This window comes from Protopterus annectens, chromosome 3.part0 (assembly GCF_019279795.1).
Source record: "Protopterus annectens isolate FY-2018-M chromosome 3.part0, PAN1.0, whole genome shotgun sequence".
Lineage (NCBI taxonomy): Eukaryota > Metazoa > Chordata > Ceratodontiformes > Protopteridae > Protopterus > Protopterus annectens.
The window spans coordinates 1,512,852,598-1,512,871,107 of NC_056731.1; the positions used below are offsets into that span (position 1 = coordinate 1,512,852,598).

General features: G+C 41.0%; 1 protein-coding gene across 1 annotated transcript in view; it reads left to right on the forward strand.

The window, feature by feature from the left end:
• The window catches only part of TGS1 (trimethylguanosine synthase 1), a 1,147,018-nt gene that overhangs the window by 610,905 nt on the left and 517,603 nt on the right, over positions 1-18,510 (forward strand). Inside the window, exon 9 of the mRNA XM_044065538.1 lies at positions 13,912-14,064. Within this exon, the coding sequence (XP_043921473.1) occupies positions 13,912-14,064 (153 nt within the window). The remainder of the gene's footprint in view (positions 1-13,911; positions 14,065-18,510) is intronic.

An 18,510-nucleotide genomic window follows, 5' to 3' on the forward strand; every position in this document is an offset into this window, starting at 1 on the left:
TGATGATTTCAGACAGACATATTAATACTGAACCAATTATAGTAGTAGGATACACCTACATAACTGAAGCAGGTTTATGCTTCATATATATATATATATATATATATATATATATATATATATATATATATATATATATATATATATGTGTGTGTGTGTGTGTGTGTGTGTTATATATGTGTGTGTAGACGTGTGTATGTGTGTCTGCATGTGTATGTGTGTGAGAGTAAGGAATGAGATAATATAAACCTGCTTCTCAACAGAATCAAAATGGTTGCATAAACCTTTAAGGACACTTTTGGAAACTTACTATATGAATATTAGTAAAATTAATAAAGATAATAACGATAGTGGTAATCAGCCTTTCATATTCTGGTGTAAGTTAATGTTCACTACTCACACTTTTCTGTTAATTTCCCTCAGCCTCTTTTCTTAAAACGTTTCATTTTCAAGGGTATGAGAAAAAGTAATTTAATGGCTTTAAACTTCTCTTCTCAGATCTATAATAAAAGTAGTGAAGGTGATCCCATTTTATTATATGCGTTTGAAAGTTCTATGCGACTGTTGTAATCAAATCAGTTCAAGGTTCAATCTGTTACGTCAGGATTCAAGCGTCAAGAGCAGGAGGAAACAGTTATATTTAAAGAGGCTTCTCTTGTCTGATCGCGAGTCTCATTAGGTCAGATTAACACACGAGATTATCTCAGCGGGAAATGTAAGTATACATTTTAAATTGAAGCTTTTGAGCAGCTCGAGCCTTACCCATCGCATACAGACCTGGTATCCTGAAAAGAAAGGCAGAAAGAAAAAAAAAACGGAACCAAGCCACCACAGTACTTTACGTTCAAAACATCCCTCACTAGCACTTCTAATTATACAAGGCATTTTATTTAAAAGCCATAAACAACTACTATCTCAACGATCCCTGAACACAATAAGCGTTTAATGAAACAAGACCAGAAGCCTATAAACTACAGTGTCGCTAACGGCAACCATCTCTGCCCTACATATTCCACAAAACATATAGTAAACAATGCCTCCACCATCCATAGTCACCACACGCAGCAGCATATCCCACAAATAAAAGACATCAAGGAAACATCCATACATTCAAACGGCATGCTTATATCACTGCTGAACAACATCATTTAGCATTTGCCTTTGTCTTGCTACAAGAACAAGCTTCACAACACCATAACGTTCCACAATAACCAAAAGATGAAATCAACAAACTACTTTAGTGACTTTATGAAATAAACATCCTTTCAATTAAATAAATAATGCAATAGTACTACTTGATGTTCAATTTAAACAAGGAAATTAAAGAATATATTGTAACATGTACAATGTAGCAAGAAAAGGAAATTGTTTAAATAATAACTTACCAGTTGTCTCAATTTCTTTCTCCCCAACTTATGGGTTTATTTTGTATCTAGTTCAGATATTATTAGTTTTGTATGTTGTGAAGATAAAATAATTTCTTATGTTTTTTCTTTTATTCTGTACTAATCCATGTTCCATTTTCAGCAAGTCTTTTTGTTCTAGTATTTATCCATTCCATATCTTCAACTTTTGCTAGTATTTTGTTTATTTTAATGTAAGAGAAGGCAGAATCTACGTCTTCAAATATATTTGTAGTATTTTGATGAAAGATTTTTAGTCTAGCAGGTAGTAATAGTTGTGTTTTTATTTGATTTTTCTTTAGTTCTCTTATCAGTGGTAAAAAAACTTTTGTTTTAGATAATACCAAAGGAGAATAGTCATTGTCAAAGCGTATCAGTCTGTCTTATTTTGATTGGAGCTTTAGACCAAGCAGTTTTAAGGACAACTTCTTTGTCATGTGAAGATAAATATTTGACAATTACAGATCTTGTTGAGTTAGTTTTACTACTTTTTGATTAAACCAATGACCTGTGCGCGCTCTCAATTCCATATGATAGAGCTTCAGGAAGATCTAAAACTTCAGGTATCCAAGACGTCAGAAATGTCTCCATGTTATTATTTTCTATATTCTCAGGTAAGCCAAATATTTTTACATTATTACGACGGGACCTGTTTTCAAGGTCTTTTTTTTTTTTTTGTTTGAAGTAATGTATTTTGCTTTAAAAGAAATCCTATGTTGTGCTCACCGTCCTGTATCCGAGTTTCCATGTCATTTAATGCTGTTTCTATCCCTGAAATTAGTTATTTTTGTTGCTGCATATCCTCATGAAGAATGTCCATCTGCTTTGAAGATTTTTCTTTAAAAATATCCAGTTTCATATCCAATCTGTCTATTTTGGAAGTTAACTCTTGGATATTAGTTAACAAAGATTGCAGATCCTTTTTAAAAGTTATGTCAGTATGTGAAGTTTTTGTGAAGCTCATGTTGACTGATGAGAAAGAACTTCTTACCACTGATTTGACAGGAAAATTAATGGTATCAAAAGAAACGTTTTAATAATATCCTAGTATACCATGTAAAGAATCCAATGATATAAAAATTTCCACTGTTACAATAGTATTTTTTAAAAATTCCTGTCAAAAGTAATTTGAATAGACAGAGCTGAAGTAAAAGGCTGCCACTCAGAGCTCATGCTAGCCACGCCCCCTGATATCCAATTCTTGATAGGGAAGGCAGTCTCTAACCTGCAGTCCATATAAGTTCTTGGTGTCTTCCCATTCTGTTACCTTTTCCTGTCTAGTTATTTGCTCCCAATACCTTGGTTCCTTTGCCAGTTTTCTCCAATAAATTCCAGCCCCCTCTAGCCTATTGTCTGTGTCTCTAATTGCAGTCATCCCTGTTTGCAGAATCTCCTTTCTCCATTCACGTGTTGGCTTAGTTTTTGGAATACTTTCTGCTACTTTATGAATATAGTATTCTATGTGATTATTATTTTCCTTCAAGGTCTGCATCCAAAATCCCATTCTCTCCTTGTTTTTTGAGCTGCCCCTTGTTTCTTCATCTCCTTCCACTTTGATTTATTATGTTCTGCTTGTGCTATGTGTAGGAGCCTTAACTGTGTTGCTGTGAAATACACCTTCAAATTGGGTAATCACAATCCACCCTTTTCTATTGGAAGAATAAGCTTATTCCACGTGACTCTTGCCGTCTCATCCACCAAGATAAAATCCTTCAGCTCTTTATTAGTTGCTATTCACAACTTCTCCTTTGGTTGATAAAAATATGCCTGACCTATGTATAAGATTCAAGGGACTAAAAACATTTTTAAATGCTTGTATCTTACTATCGATATCCATATAACAGAGCTTCCATTTTCTCAGTTTTTGTATTATATTTTGTTTAGTGTCTTCCCACATATCCTTGGCTGTCAAACCGGAATAATTTTTAATCCATACTCTTAAATACTTCATTTTATCATGTCTCTATAAGTATGGATATTGGTGAACCAATTTATATGTGGGTACATAATTTACCACTACTGCCTTTGTTTTACCTTCTTTAATTTTGTATCCTGAAAAGATTTGAAATTGTCTCAATATATTCCACAGCACTGTAATGTCCATTTATGGTTTGGTCAGGTATAAAATAATGTTTACTGCAAATAGAGCCAGCTTTTCTTGACTACTATACTAATTATATCCTTGAATTTCTGAGTCCCATATTTTCTTTGCCAGCGGTTCTAAATATAATGCAAATAAGAAAGGGGAGAGAGAGAGAGAGGACACACCTGCCTGGTTCCTCTGCTGAAGCATAGATTATCAGAGAGGACCCCATCCACTTTAACTTTCACCTCCTCTCCCTCATGTATAATCCTAATCAACCTTATAATTTTATCAGGAATGCAAATGCTTCCATTGCTTTACTCATAAAGTCCCAGCTTACTCTTTCAAATGGTTTCTGTGCATCAAGATCCACCATCAACAGTTGTATTTTCTTACATTTTGCTTCCCTCTGGATCATCAGTGTTTGATTAATGTTGTGAAATGATTGCCTCCACTCCACAAAACCCCATTGATCCATATCTGTCAATTTTGGCATCACTTTTGCCATTCTTTTAGCCATTATAGACATAAGCACTTTATAATCATGGTTTAGCATTGAAGTGGGCCTGTATGAACCTAGATCTGATGGATCTGTTACCGTCTTTAGGTATTACAGCTACCACCTCTTATTTCCAGGATAGTGTTTCTTCACCTCTAGATTTCCTTCTAGCATCCAAATTTTCACAGAGGTACCATCCCTTCCTGGGGACTTTCCTGTAGTTTGATTATACATTGCCATTTTTGTGTCATATCCTCCTAGCCTAAGTCTTTGTGATTGAGCCTCCTCTACCTCTAACCTTTGCGCATTTAATTCTTCCATAAACATTTCTGTTTCTACCTTTTCTTGATATACATATTTTTCAGCTTTATACAGACTTTCATAGAATTTCTGAAGTATTTCTAATACTTCTACAGGATCCCTTGTAATAGGCATCCTAAGCTTGGCGATAGCCCTTTCTACTTTTTGTTTGAGTCATTTTGCTAAAAGTTTTTGTGCTCTAAAGTTGTTATCAAAAAACATTTAATTAGCAACAGTCTTTCTAAACTCATGCATATTATCGAGGCAATCACTTATTTTCTATTTAGCCTTTTGCAGTTGCTCCCCCTCTTGTTCTGTGAGATTCCCCCTATTTTGCAATCCCTCTAAATAATTCTTGTTACTTCTTAACCATCTCTCTCTCTTTTTTCATTCCACCCTATTTTTAAACTCCACTTTAATTTTATCTCACTCCCTTGCCATATTTTCAGAAGTTTTTTCTCTCTTCTCGAATAGCCCCTGAATAATTTCCACTACCCATTCCTTGAATTCCTGTTTTTTTCAACAGGTGGGAAAGCATCAGTGTCTCACTTTTATTTCATTACCCCTTGTTTTTATTTTTTAGTTATTGGCGCATGATCTGAAATGGGTATTGAGTGTGTAGCAAGACCTTCAATTAAATGCCCATGTTCTGTGAAATGTAAATGCTGTCTAGCCTAGCCCAGTTTTTTATCTTTGGGAATAATATGTAAATTCATTGCAAACTCCTAGTACTGAATTCACATTTTCCGTGCCAAATATTTTCATAATTTTTTTAAAAATCTACCCTCCTTTGGTATATTTTCCATTTTGCCCCCCCCCCCGACACATCTTCACTTTTGCATGTCAAATTCCAGTCCCCACCTGTACGTAATATTCCTTGCTGAATGCTGATTATTTCTCCCAGAATTTTCTTAAGCTCCATTATAGCCGTTTTTGTTGGAATATAAATACATGCCAATGTAATCCTCCCTTGTTAGTAGCTTCTTAATACTACAAATTTACCATTATTTTCTTTTTTATCCTATTCTGTTACTATTGGAGCACCTCTTGCAATTAATATAAGTACCCGTTTCTTCCTTTGCCACAGGTATTCCACTGAATAACTATCCTGAACATTTTCTTTATCAAATTAACATGTTCAGTTCTTTCAAAGTGTGTCTCCTGTAGCTAACTGTTTGCATTCTACATTTTTAATATAGTTCACTACTCCTTTGTATTCATCTGTGAGACCATTAACGTTTAATGACATTATAGAAAGCATCATATTATTGAGAGATTATTATTCCACCTTTTATGTATAAAAGCTTTTTTGTTAAAAGTCTAGTTTCAGCTTGTGAGTTACATACTAGTACTGTTTGGCAGATTGTCATCTACATTTGAGCCTATGTCACATCTTCCAGAACTTTGTGTTTTGTTGAAAACCTTCAAACGAAAATACAAAAACACACCCAGTAACCCCCTAAAACCTATTAACTTAATAACACACAAAACTATGTACATCTTCAAATATTGAAGTTTATTCCTCCTAATAGGAACAAATGATGTTCTTTGTGTTTCACTGTTGCAGTTATTACCTGTGGGTTATCTTGCTGTGGTAGCCCTTGGCTGCCCTGAATACCAAAGTAAATTTTTTTTGCGTCGGCTGCCATCACCTGTAGTCTGATGTCAGGTCGTCCGTGCTATAAAGCAAGGCAGCCAATGTCATTACACCAGTCTTTCTGGCCATGGAGTCTGTAGCTGAAGCAGTTCGCATGAGTGCCGGTCGGTCTCTACCAGTTGAATTTCAGCTGAAAATGTCTGAAGCTAAGTACCCTGTTGGGGATCCTTTTTTCTTGCACTAACCGATGTCTGAAAAAGTTAACAATTGTCTCACCTATGGAAAGCAGATCCCAAACAGAGACTTCCAATCTTACTGCGACACTTGTTTAGGCCCAGACCACGACGTTTCCTGTTGCCCATTCTGTGCCCTCTTTAATACGAGAACCATTCACCGTAGAGCTCTTTTTGTAGACAGTTATTTTCGTGTTCTGTCTTCACATTCCATTCAGCCAACAGTCTGTGGACATTCTGAAAAAAGCGTAGAGATAAAGATAGAGACAGACCACACAAGGCTAACCCTTCTGACGATGCTACTGCTAAGCAGGTCGTCGGTTCTTCGGAATTCAGTGAGGCGCTTTCGCAGCCCCTGATGTTCGATTAAATATCTGTGCAGGTCTCTACTGAGACCCTTTCGGAGTCCGATGTGCCGCAGAAATCTTCTTAGTCTTCCGAGCCTTTGGCTGTCTCTGCCTTGGTTGGGTCTGGTGCCGCGACGCAGGCACCGGCTTCCAAGAAGGCTTTTCGCACTACCAAATCTAGACAAAAAACGATGTCTTCGCATCCGACTACCATTTCCCTCAGGCCTAGAAGCCAGGCCACGCCTAGAAAATCTGGTTCTAGCCACCATCTTGCTACTGCTCCACCACCCCAAGCACAAATGCTTAAAATGGCGGAGGATCTCATCTCCCTTATCCGGGGTAGTCAGGCCACATCTTCTAAAAGGAAAAGGCACCCTTCTCCAGAAATTATGACAAAACAAGATTCTGAGGAATCTGACTGTTTAGTTTTTGTGGAGGAACAGCAGCCCTTAACTGCTTAGGAGGATTCAGAGGCAGATGAATCCATCCCTTCTGCCTCCCCTCCAGAGGACCTTTCCTTTGGGGAAACCCTTCATTCCCTCAGGGAACATTTCCATTGGGAATCTCAGGACTTCCCACAGTCTAAATAAAGACTTAGAGAGTTTCTGGACCTGCCTCAGCACAGACCCCTGGCCATCTCCCCTATTTTAGAAGTGGTGGATGATGTTTTCCATGAATCCAGCTTAGCCCTGATGCCCTCCCTCCTCCTCCCAGTAAACCTGACAGGTACTACAGAGTACCAGATTCTCACAAATACCTGTACAGAAATCCTGCTGCAGACCTAGACGTCATTACACAGGGACCTAAAGGAGCTAAGACTAGTTTTGCCAAGTATCCTCTTCCTTCTGACAAGGACTCCAGAGCTCTGGACAGATGGGGTGAAAAAAGTATACACCTCTGCAACCTTGGCCATCAGAGCACACAACTGTCATTTCTGTATGTTAAAATATCAGCAGCACACTTTGGAACTATTAAAACAGAAGATTGCTACCTTTCCTGACCGTGTCAGTTCTAAACAGTTAACAGATTTACTGCACTCTGCTTGTCAAGTGGCCAAACACTCATTACAGTGTGGATATGACCCCCTAGAAGCCTCTAGCAGGGCAGCAGTGACAGGATCTGTTATTAAGAGACATGCATGGCTGAAGGAACAACCTCTCCCTGATCATGTCAAGTCTAAACTTATTGATACACCCCTAGATATGGAGCGCTGGTTTGGGAAAAAGCAGAAGAGGTGCTTAAAAAGATGGAAGACAAAGCAAAATCTATGCAAACAGTAAAAGATTTTTTTCAGGTTCAACCTCCCAGATTCAGGAGGAATTTTCCCTTTAAGCACTGGACCTTCCCTGCACCTAGCAGACAGGGCCAAGGTAAGCCCCGCAGGGAGAGACCCTCCAGGCCCGTATCCCAGGGCCAGCAGAGAAGCAAACAATGGACCACTTGCATCTCTAAGCAGGGAGTTCTAAGCCAACCTTCTGTGGCAAACACTCACAATGACTCCCCCTCCCCCCTCTGCCCTCCTTTCACTCATCAAAAACTAGGAAGAAGGCTCTCCCTCTTCAAAGACAATTGGCTTTCTGTAACAAAGGACCAATGGGTCTTAACGATCATTTTTCAGGGATACAGATTCTCTTTCAGCGAACTCCCAATTCCAAGAGTGTACCCAGACTTACCTCCAAATCAGTGGACAGAGCCATTGAACCAGGTCCAAACTCTCTTATCCTAGGGGGCAGTAAAACCTGTCCCCTCAGATCAAACAGGTAGAGGCTTTTATTCCAGACTATTCCTTGTTCCCAAAAAAGAGGGCACTTGGTGCCCCATCCTGGATCTATCCATTCTGAACACCTCCCTGGTGGTCCCCAGATTCAAAATGCTAACTTTGCAGCAGCTGCTGCCTATGCTAACAAAAAATGCCTGGCTAGTTGCCCTAGACCTAAAAGATGCTTACGTCCACATCCCCATCAGGGAATCGTGCAGGAAATTCCTGAACTTCACAGAAGGCTTACAACACTTTCAGTTCTCTGCGCTGCCCTTTGGCTTATCTACTGCTCCCAGAGTATTCACCAGATGCTTGGCCCGAGCCATAGCATTCTGCAGACAGAGAAGTATACAAATTTACCCTTACCTGGACGACTGCCTCATTCAGGCAGAGTGCAAAGAAAAGCTGCTCCAGGACCTTCTCTTTGTCAAATCACTCCCAACTTCACTAGGGTTCACCATTAACGAGAAGAAATCAAAGCAAAACCCCATCAGGAACATCATTTTCTTGGAAGCTGTGATAGACACAGCATCCCAAATGGTCTTCCTATCCCCAGAAAAGCAGAGCTTCCTGCCTCTCTACTTTACCCAGCTGGTTTCCAGAAGTCACTTCACTGCGAGGAAGTTCCTGCAAGCCCTGGGATACATGGCATCTTGCATCCTTCTCATTTCTCTGGCCAGGCTTCACATGAGAAAACTTCAGTGGTATTTAAAGAACCTTTGATGCCAGCATACTCAGTCCCTAGAGACCTCTCTCCCTCTGATCCCATGTATAAGGGCCGAGTTTCTCTGGTGGGCAGGGGCCTGTGCCAGGAACAAGGGTCTTCCCTTCATCCTCTGCCCTTCCAACCAGACCATCACCACCGATGCCTCAGACATCGCTTGGGGTGCTCACCTAGCAGGCAGGTGCACCCAAGGTCTTTGGGATGCCCAGCAACTTTACTTGCACATTAATCGGAAAGAAATGCTGGCAGTACAAAAGGCTCTGACATCTTTCAAACCCCATCTCAGGCCTAGGGTTCTCCTCATAAAAACAGACAGCACCACAGTAATGTGGTATATCAACAAACAGTGGGGGGACCCAATCTTATCCCCTGTGCAGGTTAGCCATGAGCCTCTGGCTTACAGCCACTTCCATGGGTCTACACCTAGTTGCCCAATACCTACCAGGGGCCAACAACACCCTGGCAGACCACCTAAGCAGAAACTTACTGGACCCCCACGAATGGCAGCTCCACAGGGAAATCTTTCTGCAAATCACTTAGAAGTGGATCTCTTTGCCTTGCACCTCAAGCAACAGCTGCAAATGTTCTGTACCAGGGAGTATCGCCCCCCCCTAGCGTGGAAGATGGTTGCCTTGACCTTCCCCTGGAACTCCCTCTTTGTGTATGCATTCCCTTCTCTGCCCTTATTCCCAAGGTACTGATCAAAATAAGGGAGGAGAGACCAAAGGCCATCCTCATTGCTCCAGATTGTCCCAGACAGCATTGATACCCCTTACTGTGTAGCCTGACCTTGCATCCCCCCAAGCAGCTTCCGCTGATCTCAGACCTCTTGACCCAGGTGAGGGGGGAGGATACTGCACCCAGACTTAGACTCTCAATCTTTCAACATGGCTTATACCTTAAAAGCTAACAAGGATTCCCTGTTAAGCAAACAGGTGCTAGACATCACAGATGCCAGAAGGCCAATCACAAGAAAATCATATGCAGAGAAATGGAAAAGATTCTGCTCCTGGAACCAGTCCAAAGGGGCCAGTATATCCTGTCCTTCCATCCCTCTTATCTTGGATTACCTAGCCAAGTTGCTCAATAGTGGTCTCTCTTTCTCCTCTATTAAATCCATGCCTCAGCCATTTCGGCCCATTATGATTCAGACCCACCCCTCTTCTCTCTTCCTTTGATTAAGCAGTTCCTCAGAAGGGCTTCTAATATCAGACCTCCCAGAAGGCCTCCCACGCCTGTCTGGGACCTGAATTATGTTTTAGAAAAACTAACCTTACCTACTTTCGACCCTGCTGCTTCTACAGAATGAAATACCTCTCCTGGAAGACAGCCTTCCTACTAGCTATCACCTCAGCCAGAAAAGTATCAGAACTTCCCGCTCTCATGGCTGTTGAGCCCTTCATCATTTTCCATGCAAACAGGGTCTCCCAGAGGACTAACACCTTTATGCCCAAGGTGGTATCTGATGTGACCCTCAACCTGGCCATTCACCTACCCACCTTCTTTCCCAACCCTCAAAACAAGGAGAAAGAATTCTGCACTCGCTAGACGTGTACAGACAACTTGGATACTATCGGGACCATACTAAACCATTCAGAAAAACAGACCAACTACTTGTCAGCTTTGCCTCTCGGGCAGAGGGGAAGCCCATTTCCTAACAAACCATTTCTAAATGGATATCACATTGTATCCATTTCTGCTACAGACTACATGGGAACCCCCCTCCCCAAGTCTGTCCATACCCATTCCACTAGGGCAGCCTCCTCTTCCACAGCCTTCCTCAGAGGAGTCCCCACCAGGACATCTTTGAAACTGCCACCTGGACCTCTGTCCATACCTTTACAAAGCACTACCACCTATCCCTTTTTTCTAAGTCTAGGGCAGAGTTTGCCTCTGCAGTTCTGCAGGGCCTGCTGACCCATGCCTGGGGTTCAAACCTATTCTTCCACCCCTCTCCTCAGCTTTGGGAATCCTCCCACAGGTGATGACTGCAACAGTGAAACACGAAGAAAATAGTACAGTTGTGTACACTTACCATAAATGTAGATGTTCGAGTGCATTCACTGTTGCAGTCCTGGTTTCCCTCCCTCCATCCCCCATATAGCATCTTCCTCTAGGGGGACATAAGCTTTACACGGTGGCTCTTAGCCACCAGGACCACTTTTCCTTGGGCTTCTGATGGGCTAGGACAAGAAAAACTGATGTAATGACGTCGGCTGCCTTGCTTTATAGCACTGACGACCTGACGTCAGATTACAGGTGACGGCAGCTGATGCAAAAAAAATTTACTCTGGTATTCGGGCCGGCTGAGGGCTACCACAGCAGGAATAAACCCACAGGTGATGACTGCAACAGGGAATACACTCGAACATCTACTTTTATAGTAAGTGTACACAACTGTACTTTCCAAATTGACAGCCACGCACACACTCAAGGTAACCTAAAAGAAAGGTTAGCCATACTAAGATGCATGGTGTATAGCCTGTGGTTCTATGAAGTGCTGTCTGGTTTTATCTGTGTTATCTTTGTAGCTCTTCCAGCTGGGAAAACACTTGAATGCTTTGAGAAAATAATGAGAAAAAGCACGTCATGCAGTTTTAACCAGATTTTTTTCACATTGCAGTGCCAACATTTCTTAAAACTGAACAAGGAGAAAGGGAGAAAGGAACAAAGAAAAAAAAAGCAGGAACACCTATTTACATTAGTATTCCCCTTTTACTTAAAAATAACTGAAAGATTACTTTATCACATGCAAAGAAAGTTATGCATTATTTAAATAGTACTATTAAGAAACAAGTTGTTTTACTTGGTTAACTTTCTCCCTTTTCTTCTCCTCTCCTTAGTATTTTTCCAAACATTTATGACATAAAGTAGGGCATATGAGTTAGAGTCCCCTACAAGTTTAGCAAAGTCCAGTATTTCCAGATTTTCTTGTTGTCATGTTTCACAAATATAATTATTGCTTTGTAATCCTTCATTTGTCAGTTTCCAAATTATTGATTTTGTTCTCCAAATGTTAATGACATGAAGTAAGGCAAATACTTTAGAGTCCCCTACAAGTTTAAGAAGGTTTCAAGAAAGTCCAATATTTCCAGATTTTCTTGTTCTATTCCTGTGCATCTCCTTTTCCCAAACCCTGTTTCTGCTTCATTGTCAACATACTCTTGATTATTCTAGTCAACTCTGGTGCTTTTTTCCCTCTCTCAGACATTTTCCATTGAAACACTGGAAAAGGTTTCACTGTCACAGTATTTCTGTGGTCTTTATTACCAGAACAAGCAGAATCATCACCTTCTGTTTCCCAGCTCATTTTTTGTTGGACAAACTTTTGTATTTCTTTCTTAGCATGTACCTCATAAAAATGATTTTGTTCCTCCAGGGAAAAATATTTTGAAGTTAGCTGGGTACAGCAGTTTGAATCTCATGCCTGCATAATGGAATAAATTTGCTCCTCTTCTGCATGATGTACAATTAGTAGTCCTTCTCTACAAACACACTGCTGTCTCCCACTTTTAGTACTCTGTCCTTCTGCCACAGCATTGTCAGAATCAACTCCTCCTGCTGGTAAGATTGCATCTTTTCTTTTAAAGGTTTAGGTTGTTTTCTCATAGTCAGGTTTGGAGCATACACATGATATGCCCTTTCAGTTAATAATTCCTGTTGTGGAATTTGAGTCCAGTTGCTTATTTGTGCTTTATTAAAATTAATAGTCTGTTCCTTTCAACTTCTCTAGTACAGCAGAAAATCTCAGGTTGTTCTACGTGCTCTGTCCACTAACTCTAATGTTTTGAAACATATCTTCTTGTGCAGTATCATATTCAGCCAGCTTTTTTTTCATTTCAACCTCTTAAGTTTTGCAATTTTGTCACCTTATCTGAATATCAGTTTAAAGCTTCTTCCATTATTTCCAGCCTTTTATTGTTTGAGTTGATATATTCCATCAGTGTTTCATTTATTTTAGTAGGTGTGTGTGCAGTTGTCTTATACTTTCCTTAAGGACTAGAAGTCACGTCTGGAGCTTGTACTGCTTTTTGCCAAACAGCTACAATATTTTTCCCAGTAAGTGTTTTTTCATAGCCTTCTGTAGCTGGTTGCCCTTCAGGTGTTCTGTATTTCTTTTTTCTTGACATCCAGACAGTACACTTACTGGCCATTTACTGAAATTTACTCAGAAATCTAGGTGCACTGTCTTTTTCTAAGTTTCTGTTTTCACACTGGGAAAGCTAGAATACTCAATGCACAGCCATCTTGAAAGATCAGAGTTACTGCACTTTTGAGTTCCGTCAGATCAGACACTAAACCAAGGATTTATATCCTGTCAAGATTACTTCAAATCAACACAAGCACTGTATTGAATGTCTCCTAAAAACAGATGATCAGCTCAATAGGATTAACTAACTCAGCAAAATGTTAAAAATAAAGGAAGAGAGGATATGAAAGCTACTGTTTAAAGCCTTTATCATGGAAGGTTGTTCCCACAAACCTGTGAATGTGTAAAATTTTCCATTGTGAAATGCTAGTCCTGTGTGTAACACTTGCTTAGAAGATCCTTTCCCAGTGATTTATTATAGCAAATAATTTAAAACGGTGCTTTCCTTTCATGTTTAGAGATTTGTAATGGAAGAGCTGGATATGTAACAAATTACATCACAAATCTATATAGTAGCTTTTTACTACTGGTCAGTCACCATGACTTCTGCAGAAATTGATTTGTGTACTAAAAGCCATATTTTAAACCTTTGTCTCTCCATGTATGCCTATTCCTTAGTGTGTTTCTTTATTTCATGGAATGATTGTACCGAGCAGAAGTAAAAACAGTCAAGGTAGATTTAAGGTGTTTGGATGTAATACATACCAGCTGACAATTCCTAAACTTTTCACAATTCCTAAACTGTGGTGATTGGAGTATGGTTGTTGAGTTATCAAAGTCTGTTAACTTGCGACATTATGTTTTTCTTTCATATAGCTAAGAAGAAAACTGGAAGAAAAAAGCAACAGAAGAAGAAAAGAAATTATTTAATGCCTCCTGATATTGCTGCTGTCCCTGAGCTGGCAAAATATTGGGCACAGCGCTACAGCCTGTTCTCTCGATTCGATGAAGGCATCAAACTCGATACTGGTATTTAATTGTATTGATATTTTCTTGACATTCACAGCACTGTAATTTCACAATGCATGCATACATACATACTTTGGCAAGCTTACTTGCTAGTTATTTTGTCTCTTTCTAATCTACTGTTATGTCTGGATATGTGCAAGTCAAGCACTGAATACTGGCAGAAAGTGTTTTCTAAGACGAGCGCAAATTATTTGCCATTTCAGCCTCTTTTGACTGCAGAGTGACGTGAACATTGCAGTGACTTCACATTACTGTATTGCTTGATATTGTGTTGATTTAGAGCAAAGGTCTTAAATCATTAACACCTATATGTTGTGGAATGTCACAACTCTAGCAGTCTACACATATCTTGGATTCCAGAATATTTTCTGAAAAATTAACTTAGAAAGAATAAGATAAACAAATGTAAATATTCTGTGAACAATAAAAACGATTAAGAAGTATGCGTCACAGTGAACAGTAGTCGGTGCATTCATAGTCTTTCCAGAAATAGTATATTATAGCATTAACCCACGCCCGGGTGTGGGTAATGCTGGATTTACCCACGGTTGGTGTGGTTTGGTCACGAGGACGAAGCCGGAGTGGCCAAACAAAGCCAACCGTGGGTAAATCCAGCATTACCCACACCCAGAAGTGGGTTATTGCTATTATACAATGACATTATTTAAGAAAAAAAATAATTACTTTTCTTAAATAATGGCATTGTGTAATGCCTCCTTGCTGCCCTTCCGCAGCTGTCTGGTATTCTGCGGCAGTTCTGATGTACTGCGCATGCGTATGCCTACACAGTACATCAGAGCTGTGGGCAAAAACAACGGAGAAAGCAGGATCTCCGTTGCTTTTTACAAACTCTTTCGCTATGTTAAATGGGTTTAACATAGAGAGACAGCTTTAAAAAAGCAACGGAGAATCTCTGTAGCTTTTTTAAAGCTGTCTCACTATGTTAAGCCCATTTAACATAGCGAGACAGTTTTGAAAAAAGCAACAGAGAAAGCAAGCTCTCAGTTGCTTTTTACAAACTGTTTTGCTATGTTAAATGGGTTTGACATAGCGAAACAGCTTTAAAAAAAGCAACGGAGAATTTCTGTTGCTGTTTTTAATGCTGTCTCGCTATGTTAAACTCATTTAATATAGCGAGACAGTATGAAGCAATGGAGATCTTGCGATGTCCTTCAAGGATGCATCTGCAGTCATAACAAATGGGTTGTCCTGTCGTCAGGCAGCCCTTCGGTCGGCCGGATTCCAAAGTCTAGGTCTGGCCTCGGCTGGTGTCGCACTTCACCCGACGTCATCTCTGCTGGTCTTCGGGTATAAAGGCATCAGCCGACGCCATTTTCCCCAGTCTTTCTTGCCGCGTGGCGCCCGAAGCAGAAGCTGTTCGCAAGTGCCAGTCGGTCAGATCCAGAGATTAATACTACCGAATACAACTTCGAAGACTTTTAAAAGCTAAGTACCCCGTTGGGGACTCTTTCTTGCCTCAGCCGATGTCAGAAAAAGTTAATAACTGTTTAACCTGTGGGAAACAAATACCTCATAAAGATTTCCACTCTTACTGCTTACCTTGTCTAGGCCCAGACCACGACGTAGCAGCTTGTTTAGCCTGTGCTTCCTTCAACCGACGAACGCTTAGGCGTCGTTCGGAGTTTGCTGAACAGTTTTTCGGCTCAGAATTTGCGTATATTATGCCGTCGGATCCTCTGACTACCCAAATTGTTAAGAAACGCAAAGAAAAGGACCGACACTCGCGGTCCGCGGTTTCGGCCGAAACCACGGTAAAACAAACCGCGAGTGTCTCAGTTTCGGCCGAAACCGAGCAAACGGTGCAATCTACAGCCGAATCCATGACTACTACCGAGGCCCCTGCTACCCTAGCTGAATCGGCCTCTGAAATTTTGCCTACAAATGTGGTTTCCTTAGAGTTGTCGGACACCATCCCTTTGGATGTCTCTACCCCAGCACGTGGTGCTGCTAGGCCTCCTGCAGCCATGTCTATAAAGGCCTTTGCCAGGGCTAAAGCAGCCAAAACTGCTAAATCTGTGCCTGTTAAGCCCCCCTCTCACAGGCCTAGCTCCAGTTCACAAATGCTTACTTTGGCAGAGGATCTCATCTCTCTAATAAGAGGATCCCAATCTCACCCAGACAGGGCCTCACAACCTCCAGAAAAGAGACCTAGAGCAGAGCCCCCAGAGCCAGGCTCCTCAGATGACTCTTCAGATGACTCAGACATTACAGACCATCCAGAGGCTCCTCTTTCTACTTATGAAGATTCTGATGCAGAGGAATCTATTGCTTCTGCCTCTCCACCAGAGGAATTCTCTTTTGGGGAAACCTTACATGCCATGCGAGAGCAATTCCAATGGCAGGGGCAAGATTTCTCTGATTCAAGAAAAAGGCTCAGGACCTTTTTACACCTACCGCAGCATAGGCCCTTAGCTATACCTCCAGTTCTTCCTGTTGTAGATGATGCATTTAATGATGTTTGCACTGCTCCTGATACTTTACCTCCAGCCCCTGCTAAGCCAGACAGGTTCTACAGGGTACCGGACACTCATCACCATTTATACAAGGCCCCTTTTGCAGACCCGGAGACTATCTCCCAGGGACCTAAGGCAGTTGCTTCGACCTCAGCTAAAAACCTCCTCTGATAGGGAATCCAGGTCCTTAGAGATGGGGTAAAAAAGTATACACCTCCGCTACTCTCTCAGCTAGAGCTTTAAACTGTCAGTTTCATATGATCCAATACCAAGAGTTTATGCTTGATCAGTTAACTAAGAAACTGTCCTCTGATGAGTCCTTAGATAAGAAATATGTTCTAGAAATGGTGAATAACATTCAGCAGGTTAGTAACCATTCTTTAAAATGTGGCTATGATGCACTGGAGGCTTCTTTTAGATCAGCCATGACTGGCACAGTTATAAGAAGGCATGCATGGTTAAAAGAGCAGGTCTTGCCGGATCATGTTAAAGCAAAGCTTTTAGATGCTCCTATAGACAAGGTCAGTCTATTTGGTTCTCCTGCACAACAAGTAATGAAGAAAATGGAAAAGAAGGCAAAATCTGTACAAACAGTTAAAGATTTCTTACAGGTACAGCCCCCAAGGTTCAGCAGGAACTGGCCTTCCAAAAATTGGTCCTTTCCAGACTCCTCTAAAAATCAGAGAGGCAGGAATAGACGTTCCAGAGGCAGAAATCAAACCAGAGGAGGTGCCTACAGGGGACGCCAGTGGCAAGGCAGTAACCAACGAGGCACGGATGCAACCACTACCACTGCAACAGGACAATCACAGTGACTTGGTTCTAACACCGCCTACCAGGGAACAAATATTAGCACCTTTAGGCGGAAAGTTAGCCTTATTTTCAAAAAGTTGGCACTATATCACAAGAGACAACTGGATTTTGCAAACTATAGACCAAGGCTACAGGTTTCATTTCCACACCTTACCAGCAAAAAGAGGAATGCCAAACCTGCCACCAAATCAAAAGTCAGAAGCCCTAAAACAAATAGCTCACTTAACAAAGATGAGAGCTGTGGAAAGGGTACCACCTACAGAACAGGGCAAGGGATTTTACTCCAGACTCTTCCTAGTACCAAGAAAGGAGAACAGTTGGAGACCTATTCTCGACCTGTCCACTTTAAACACATACATCATCGTTCCAAAATTCAAAATGCTGACCCTACACCAACTTCTTCCCATGCTGGGCAAGGAGTACTGGTTGGTAACTCTAGATCTCAAGGAGGCATACCTGCACGTCCCCATACGACCAGTCTGCAGAAGATACCTCAGATTTCTTGCAGGATCAGAGCATTATCAATTCTCAGCATTGCCCTTTGGCTTATCTACTGCGCCCAGAGTGTTCACGAAATGCCTGGCATCAGTAATAGCTCATTGCAGGCTTCAGGGAATCCAAATTTATCCATACCTGGACGACTGCCTGATACAAGCGGACAACAAAAGCAAGCTGACACAAGACTTACAAAGGGTCATTTGCTTACTACAAGCCCTGGGATACACAGTCAATTTAAAAAAGTCAAAACTGATACCATCCCAGACAATAACATTCTTGGGTGCAGAACTGGACACAGTAAAACAGATGGCATTCCTAACTGCAGAAAAGCAAGAACAACTTCCTCTGTACTTCTTGGCACTAGAAAAGCAGAACAGACTAACAGCAAGAAAAGTACTACAGGCCTTGGGGTTCATGGCATCCTGCATAATCTTGGTCCCCCATGCCAGACTGCATATGAGAAAGCTACAGTGGTACCTAAAGAATTTATGGTCTCAACACAAGCACAGCTTAGAAACCGAAATACCACTAATTCCATGCCTGAAACAAGAGTTCCTATGGTGGGCTCAGACTTGCCAGGCAAACCCAGGATTGTCTTTCCACAATATTCAAGCAAGCCAAACCATCACAACGGACGCCTCAGATCTCGGTTGGGGGGCAC